Genomic DNA, 9,696 nt, shown 5'->3' on the forward strand with positions numbered 1-9,696 from the left:
TGAGCTGGGAGGCCGTGCTGAGCAGATCTGTTATTTGATTGTTGGGACGGTCCGTCATTAATGTACGTGCGAAGACGTCAGACGTAAGGTCAAGAGGAAAGAAGCATGGCCGCTGTGTTGAGAGGGTCTCGGTACCTAGTGGGAAGATGTTGCAAGCATGCAGACTTTGCATTTGGTAAGCAGAACAAACTGAGCTTGTAGACGCATTGTGCACGTCGCTGCGCTTCGTTCAGCAGCTCAAGTTGTCACTTAAGAGCTGTTTGTGGCCTGAAAACACTACTTTTGCTCGAAATGTTGGGAGAGAAGTTTGAGTTAAATTTTCGCTGGACCGAGTTGAGCAGTTGCAGCTCACAGCCCACTGGTTCAGGAGTTTTTCTGTTAAAATTACATGTTGTTTGCGTGCCAGGTCGGTGGCCAGAGCTGTGTGCTAACAGCAAGTGTGTTTCGACTGCTATGTTTCAAAATGCTAAAGGGTGGAAAATGTCAGCATACGCTCCTTTGTCCTCCTGTGTCCTGACTTTATATTTAAGGCACATTATGTAATGACAGTCACCGTGGCTCTTTGTCAAGTCAGACCCTTCATAGGGAGAGGGAGGTGGCTCTTTAACAGGACAGCTTTGAGCTTCTTTTACTTTAGCATCATATTTTTTTAAGAGAAAACATATTTATGCATCTCTTTGTTTCCCTTTTTATTTACTATGTGGGTAAAATGGAATTTGAACAACCTCACAGGAAATCTTTGTTTATAACGTGAAGATAAACCACAAGGGGTAAAAGTTACTTATTTGACTTATTGTTTTTAAAAGTACAATGAAATAAGCATGTTTGCCTTTTGAAACAATGTTCAATTATCAGATTCAGGAAATAGTTAAGTAAATATTGATTTGTACGGTTGGATAAGGTGACTTTGGCAGTTGAAGGGCGATTGTGTTGGAATTACACACGATGAATGTTGAACCTGGCACTCCATAAAATATTCTGATATCCATATATAGGCGGATGGACGGACACTTTTCGCAGCGATCCTTCAGATGTGGTTATCATACATGACAAAAATATGTATTGGAGGCAGGACATTTTGCTTTCACTTCAAACTTCCCTGAACTGAAACAGTAAACTTAACTTGAAATCAGCCCAAGCATGGTTTTCTGTACTCTGTTCTTAAACCTAAATGTTTATATGTATATTGACAATATCTTCTTTGATGGCAATATATCTGTGATCCATATCATCCATATCACAGATATGGGGCAGCAATAGCCCAGTCCGTAGGGACTTGGCTTGGCCATTCTTTTTTTTTATTGGTCCAGGTGGGACTTGAACCAGCGACCTTCAAGTCCCACCTGGACCAAAAAAAAAAAAAGAAAAAAAGAATGATGTGGACTGGCAGTTGGAGAGTGCTGGTTCACATCCTGGGCATTGCCGAGGTTCCCTTGAGCAAGGCACCGACCCCTAACACTGCTCATTGGGCGCTGTGGCATGTGTGGCTGCCCCTTCGCTCATCTCCTCTACACTGCATGTGTGTGCGCGCCTGTGTGTAATGTGAGTGGGAAAAAAGGATTTCCCAATTTGGGATTAAAATAATATATATAAAAAAAAAATAAAGGTCTATTGGCCAATAATATCAACTAATCAATATATCAGTCGGGCACTAAATTGAATTATTAGAAATAGAAATATGCCAGTCCACCTTCTTCTCTGTTCTGATCTGAATTCAATACTTGTATTTGGACATTTGCAGATACTGATGCTGAAGCTCTTTTTTTTTTTTTCTTCAATATCATACTTGGTATTGCATCTGCGGTTACATGAGGTTGTAGTAAACCGCACTGCGCTGATGAAATGTATTACATTTCATTACATTCCAAAGCTATACTATTTGAACCGTAGACTTTACTTACAAATAGGAGTATAATGGCAAATCGTCATGGCAATCCCCTTTTAATCCTTTGAAATGTGATCAGATCAAGTGTGGGCAACGCTTTATCAACTACTAGCGAGTAGATTTCTAAACATGAGGTCAAAAGTAATAAGAGAATTTCAATGAGTGCAATGAAAAATTGTCAATCAACCAATGACCTCAGTCTGATCTGAATTATGTCAGTATCAGTACTATATACAGGTGTTGGATCGGCTCAGCCCAACTCTAAATAAAATGTAGAAATCACAAGAAAACTCCAACAGCTCATCAGGCAATCAAAAAAAGAAGGCGTTTTTATTGTCTAAAAACAGTGCCTAAGCAGTTTCCTGTGATTTTTAAGTCTACATGTATCCATATCCAAAGAACACCTCATACAAACAGGAAGTACCCCTGCCCTTAGATTTTTTGATGTAAATCAAATGTACCTAAGATATTACATAAAGACTCTTAAGGAAAAAGGGAAGTCTTGCCTAATGACAAGCAAACATATTTTTTCTTTTTGAACATGTTATAAAGATACTGTGTCTTATCATTGATACATTTGGCTTTTTTGTTGTAGTCTCCACAAGGTCTATGGCCTCGAAGACACCGGTGGGGTTTGTTGGTCTGGGCAATATGGGAAACCCAATGGCAAAGAACTTGCTGCAGCACGGATACCCAGTTATAGCTACAGATGTGTTCCCGGAGTCCTGCAAAGAAGTGCAAGAGCTGGGTGCTCAGGTGAGAGTGTAGAATGTACAATAACCTTTTTAATTACTTAAACAGTTTCCATCTGTTGGTTCTCTTTTTACCTCACGATCCTGTCTTTTCGCAGATTGTGGATAATCCTGCTGAGGTAGCAGACAAGGCTGACCGTATTATCACCATGCTCCCCTCTAGTCCCAATGTCATAGAAGTGTACACTGGACCCAACGGCATTCTCAAGTACGCTGTGGTTTTTCCTTCAATACGTACATAATAACCTCATGGATTTAAGACAAATTCTCAAGTGTTAACTTGTCTCAACAGAAAGGTGAAGAAAGGCTCCCTACTCATTGACTCCAGCACCATTGACCCAGCTGTCTCAAAAGAAATGGCCGCCGCTGCCGAGAAGATGGGGGCAGTTTTTATGGATGCACCTGTATCAGGAGGTACATTTTACATTTTTGATCAAGTATAGGTTACATATTGCTCTCTAATGTCAGTTTTTAACCTTCACCTAGTTATACCAAATGCAAGCCCTCTGCTAAACTCTCACAGGTTGTAATGTTTGGTTTTTGTTTAGCCAGTTTGAGGCCATTTTGGCGGCTGCGGTGGAGCTGTGAACTGTTGTAATATTAAACTGACAGGTATTTATAATATGTTGTCACCAACCTCAGGATTTCGATATACCGGCAACTAAATAAAAAAAAAATTCTAGAAAATATGTACCTAATGTTTTAAAATCTTAATATACTTTGTTATTCAGATACAATTGTAGTTCAAACCAGTCTAGCAAGCAAGGCAACTGATTGTTAGTTGACTGTTTATTTTCTTGATCAGTTGTTTGTTGTATGTTTGCTAAATACAACCCAAATTCCCAAAAAGTTAAAAAGCTGTCAAACACGAATGAATCAGAATGTGATCATTTGCTAACCTATTTTGACTTGCACTCAACTGAAAAGTGTGTAGAAAGAAACTGTATTGAATGTGCTACCTCATCATATGAGGTAAGGACAGCAAAATACCTGAAAAGTTGTTGAAAGCGCAAACACCTGTTTGGAACAGTCCACAGGTAAACGGGGTCATTGGTAACAGTTGATAGTATCATGACTGGGTAATCACAAGCAAGGATTGGATGCGGTTCACCACTTTATGAAGCACAATGCTTAAAGTATATTACTTGGAAGCTTGGAAACACTTGCTAAAACCATTGTTGGTTTGTCAGTTTATTTGCATGGATTACATTCTTTTATTATTGATGTATTACACAGCATCTCAACTTTTTGGGAATCTGGGTTGGAACAAAAAACATCACTAGTTGACATCTTGTTTTTGTCACAGTCCAAAACTATCTTAACTTAACTTAGTTAAGATATTAAGTTAACAAGAACTTTATTTATATAGCACCTTTTTTTAAAGTTTAAGTTAGCAAGCATTACAAAGTGCTTGACAGAGGGGCAAACAACATATCTAGGAAAACAAGTATTGTGGAGGACAATTGTGTTAATACATTAACAATACAAAAGTATGCAAAACGACAACAAAGACACATACAACAAAGCTCAAACTGTCTAATTCTGGGGTTAAAAGCAGCTTCATACAAGTGTATTTTAAGAAGTGACTCAGAATGAATTAAATGATCAATTAGTTATCAAAAAAAATAACAATTATTTTCTGTAGTTTTGATTAGTTTATGTTAAGTTTTAACTCTGGGTTTCTGAAGTGTATTACAGTATATACAGTGAGTTTAGCTCCTGCAATGCAGTAGCTAATGGGGATCCTAATAACCTGAACCTAAACAGTATTGTAGAGTACAGGGAAGGGACTCCAACTCTAGGGGCATCATGTTAACTAAATTCACAAGCTGCTTTAATGTTGTCAACTTGATGAACTTTAAATAGACATTTCAACACTTGTTTTAGGTGGCAAATCTAGTGTTGGCACTTAAGCCGCCTTTTGCTTCATTTACGGTTGATAAACAGCACCGACAGCATCCATCTAAGGGACAAGAGGAGAAGGAGGAGCAGCGTCTGACTGCACAAATGTTCCTAACTTAAAAATATGTGCTCTCTGACTTTCCTGGGGGTCCAGGCAGAAACACAGTTTGTTTGAACTTGGCCTCGTCAACGTCAGGACAGCCACTTTCTTTGAATTGATTTGGGTCCATTTTACAGCCTGGCCCTAAAGATTAGTAATGATTTATACGCTTCCGTCCTGTGGTAGTGCACATGGATTAAAGTTGTCCTGCTTTCTGCCTTGAACTTGTGTGCATGTGTGTGGTGGTAGTTTTAACTAGTGCGAACTGAAGCGTATGTCATACTTTGATACATCTCATCAATCAGCTCCTGAATTAAACTTTTTGAACATCTCCAGTGGTCAGACGGAAATCAAATTACAGTGGCATGCTAGTGACTGTTTAATCCAGCGTAGTTAAAGTTTTAACTTAAAAGCACACATGGTGGTGAGCACGTAATTGAGTCAGCATGTGTTTGATAGTTGTTTCTTCCTGGTTAAAAAAAAAAAATGTTAAGGACCAGATGAAATAACTGCTATCTTTCATTTCTCCTTGGAGTAGAATGGTTACTCTATCAGAGGCTGGAGTAGACGTCTGAAATAACTGAAATGGAGACAGATGATCTTTGACAGTAGTCACCACGCATTTTTCTAGTAGACCTTCCTGAAATAACAAAAGTGTCAGCTTGTTAATTTGTTTAGTCAAGTTTTTTTTTTCTTCTTTGAAATGCTTCAGAAAGAATCAGGGTTGTAATTGTAAACAGCACTCGAGTTTCGAGTCTCCTTTCTCACTTTTAAAAGTGTCAAGAGTTTTTCACAGTTAGAGGAATGCTTCCACAAACCTGTTGTGGTATTTTAACCAAAGGCCATGTTAAAAAGAGAGAAATACAGCTTTTTTTCTTGTTTTGAACATCAGACTTTATGTGTTGAACAGGTCTGTTTGGTTTTTTCCTGTCAGGGAACTTTGTTTTGCTTTTCAGTAGCTCTAGAAATTAAATACTAGATTCTTAATCAGAATTTCAATATTATGAAGTTACTTTCCTGCAGATGTAGCTGATTACTTTAACTATTCAACCTCAAATGTATTTTTTCCACCTCCTTTAACAAGTTATTCACTTTCAGTTTTCAGTGTTGTTCATGATAACAACTTGACTGTTCTCACAAGTCAAATCGATTTTATTTGTATCCGTCCTTAAACCCTCAAGGAAGAGGAAAAACTTGACATGTTCAGAAAAAAAACCTCTTAACAAGGGGAGAAAGTTAAAGTTACTAAAGCAGCTGATCATACAATATCTTTGAAATATCACTGTGAATGTCAGAAAGCCCTGTGTCACTTTTGCTGTCAGCGGTTAAATCTAGCTTTTTACATCTCAATAATTGTGGTAATAATTTTTTTAGCACAGCTAATTCATATGAATTTTGAAACTATAACCCCCTTTTGCTATTTCTTGGCATGTCTGTTAACTCCTACTTGTCTTCAGCAGCACAGTCATTCTAGCTAGAACAAACTGCTGCTGGCAGACTGCTCATGAGGACGAGGAAGGAGGAAACTTATTACACCCACCTTGGCCTCTCTCCATTGGCTTCCTGTAAACTTTAGGATTAATTACAAGACTATGTTGGTTAATTTCTTTGCACCCATGTGGCTTCCACCTGGTTATTGTATACCTGAGTTTAACCCCATGTGAACCTGAACGCACCGTCAAATGTTCAAAATAGATTCAGAAACAGCTGTTTCTAAATTTGGACAAAGGCTGACTTCCAACAGAGTCCCAAAGCTTTGACTGATTTATTGTCTATTTTCTTTCTAAAAGACTTGTTTTCAAATACCGTATTTTCCAGACTATAGGTCGCTCCCGACTATAAGTCGCAGGACCAGCCAAACTATGAAAAAAAGTGCGACTTATAGTCTGGAAAATACGGTACTTGATTTTAATCCCTTAATGTCTGTGATTGTTCAATATTTATTTTACATCATCTTTACTTCACTTTTTTTGTACTAGCTTATTTTATACATTGACTTTAACCTTGCATGCAATACTGTTGTCTTATTTTAATTACTTTTCGTCAAACTGGAATTCTGTTTTGATCCCTGCTGCACACTCTATCAGGATAATTTCCTTAAATGTACAGTGAGTTCGTCCCTGTAGTTTAAGACTGCTGAAGGAAACATATTTTCCACTCTCGAAGAGCATTAAATGTCAACTTGACATGTCCAAAAATGTACTAACTTATTTTGGATTATGCTCAGGTAACATACTGAACATGTTAGTCATATTATTGATCTTTTGACGTTTTTCTTTTTTGTTTTATTGATAGTATAGAACAGAATTGTCCGCAAAGACTTGAGTAACAAGCAAGCAAAGACATTTAAATGTATTTAAGCATCTCACTGGAAAAGTTCTGCTTGCACGTCACCTCGATGTTCCCGGGACAGTTTTGTCAATCAGGATAATGAAGGGTAGTGAGAAAAAATATATGGACCCATGTGGCTGTTATCAGGCCACAAAACACTCGGCGTCTTTGGAAAGTTTGATGGACCTTTTTTAATGCGGTTTCTGGAGCTCTAAAAGGATATGATCTGAACTACAAAGTTTTCGTTTTTCTACATGGAAAAAAATCCACATGTGTTTCCACACTTTGTCAAAGTCGCATCGTTAAGGATGGTAGCTGCTACTTTCAGACAACAGCTGTGATTAACAGTCATTACTTGTAGCTACGAATGAGCTTGTTTTATTACTTGCCTTCATTTTGCCTTTTTTTTCCACTCATCTTCAGTGGATGAAACTTTTGTAAAGTCACTATATACCAACCATCTGTGCTTGCTAGCATGCCGTTCAGTGTTTCTAAGCACGACTTCTCATTCCAAGGTGTGGGTGCTGCCAGTTCGGCTAAACTGACTTTTATGGTTGGAGGGGCAGAGGAGGAATTTACTGCAGCCAAAGAACTTCTCAGCTGCATGGGAGCCAATGTGGTGTACTGTGGTCAGGTTGGAACTGGACAGGTATGACACATGTTTGACATATTTTTCTGAGACTCTCATGATGCCTTTGTCATTCACATAAAGTACTTTTTACTATTTTTTTTTTTGAGATAACATTTTAAGTAATAAGATTAGTCATTAAAATGGTGTTCAGGTGATTGAATGCTAATATCATTTTGTTGCAGGCAGCTAAAATCTGTAACAACATGCTTCTAGCTATTGGAATGATCGGGACTTCAGAGACAATGAACTTGGGAATTAGGTGAAAACTCAAATAACAGCATATGCAGTCTTTTCTAAATCAAAGGAAAAAATAATACACTTGGTCATTAACATGGAATTTGTCTTCCCTCACAGACTCGGTCTTGATCCCAAACTGTTGGCCAAGATCCTGAACATGAGTTCAGGTCGATGCTGGTCCAGTGACACCTACAACCCTGTGCCGGGAGTCATGGAGGGAGTCCCCTCTGGGAACAACTACCAGGGAGGGTTCGGCACCCAGCTGATGGCTAAGGTTAGTTTGATGACCTCATTGTACTCCGTTTCCTGGGCCTGCAATCAGGATTTAGTTTTACATGTTGCCCTTGTCATCACAAATATAAAGAAATGAAGCAGATTTTAAGGCTGTCAGAATCAGGTTTCCTGTTATTGGTGTGGAGAGATGTGTTCCTATCAGCCTGATAGTTTTAGAAGTAAAAGTATACAAAAATGTTCTCATGTTAACTTTTCTTATTCATATGGAGCGGCAATGATTAATTCAGAGAAAATTGATTGCAACTACTTGAAAAAAAAAATTGATTAACTGTTTCAATCACTTTTCAAACAAGAATGTCGAACATTTGCCACTTTTTTTTTGCATGAATGAAGATTTTTCTGTATGTACATCTCGGACGTATGATATTTTAGTCAGCGACTCTTTTCTGAGTCGTATGTCGTGCATGTGACACAAACTTAAGTGACGATGCTGGAAAAAATAAGAATTCTGGCTTCAGTCGCACCACTTAAATTGATGCAGTGAGCTGTAGTTTGCATCCCTCTTAAAAGGGAATCAAACCCATATTATTACAACATAAAGAAAAATTCTCTGTGGTGTGTGGACTGGTGGTTTTGGTTTAAGAGTTCAATTTTCAGCTCCGGTGGTTTTTCCAACGTAACGTTTGCTTTTCTTTTTTCAGGACCTCGGCCTCGCACAGAACACAGCCACCAACACAAAGACTCCTGTCCCTCTCGGCTCCTTAGCCCATCAGATATATCGTATGATGTGCGCTCGTGGTTACGCCAATAAAGATTTCTCCTCAGTGTTCCAGTTTCTGCGTGAGGAGGAGGGCCAGCAGTAATGTCAGCCCCCACCCCGTCCACAGCCTTGCCAGTTCCTGGCCCTGCACAGGACTAACATAGAGTAGTTGGGGGGCATCTGGCCCTGAGGACTGTTTCTTGTTTTTTCAAAGGTGTGAAAGACATGAAGCCAACTGAGCTCTGCGTGAAAGATCATGTGCGCACTTCTCTCCTATTGGAAATCATGTTATCTGTGTGATGTAGCCTTTATAAAATGCAACACTCCTTTTTAATTTTTAGAAGTAAGTGAATTGTCGGATGAACAGAGATCAGCAGACTGTCTCTCAGCAGACCACTCTGCAGATTTTTACACTTAAAAGTGGAAGAGGTTCTGAGGCATCTGTGGTGTTGAGAGGTCAACTCATGAACTCTGTCAAGACTGAACGGCTACAAACACCTTTCAGTCTCCACATATTTATGTTATATTTGTTTGTGATCATTTCTTTATGTTGCTGTTTTTTCTGTTCATGGGGGGTATTTCAATTGATAATGGAAATGTTACTTTGGGATTGAAGTGTCATTTCATATCCTGTTAGGAAATAAAAACAAATTGTGATGTCAGTTCATGTGGCAATTAATTTACCGCCTTTTAGACTGGTTCAATTTGGAATTCTAGATTTGGATTTCAACTTGCGCTCAACAGAAGTATTAACAGATGTATCTATTTTTTTAACAAAACAACTAGAAACCCATTTATGCTGCTGATTTTTTGCCGCAATGCCATAAATCCGGATTCTTGTTGGAAATGCTGTCACAGACTCAG

At 38.6% G+C, this 9,696-nt stretch overlaps 1 protein-coding gene across 1 annotated transcript; it reads left to right on the forward strand.

Moving 5' to 3' along the window:
* Positions 1-36: 36 nt before the first annotated feature.
* Positions 37-9,494, forward strand: hibadhb (3-hydroxyisobutyrate dehydrogenase b). The gene is made up of 8 exons (XM_030395077.1): positions 37-175; positions 2,481-2,641; positions 2,736-2,845; positions 2,930-3,051; positions 7,486-7,619; positions 7,784-7,860; positions 7,956-8,112; positions 8,774-9,494. Exons 1-8 carry the CDS (start codon positions 106-108, stop codon positions 8,933-8,935), a joined length of 993 nt encoding a protein of 330 aa, XP_030250937.1. The 5' UTR covers positions 37-105; the 3' UTR covers positions 8,936-9,494.
* Positions 9,495-9,696: the final 202 nt, after the last annotated feature.

Source organism: Sparus aurata, chromosome 17 (assembly GCF_900880675.1).
Source record: "Sparus aurata chromosome 17, fSpaAur1.1, whole genome shotgun sequence".
In the NCBI taxonomy this organism is placed as follows: Eukaryota; Metazoa; Chordata; class Actinopteri; order Spariformes; family Sparidae; genus Sparus; species Sparus aurata.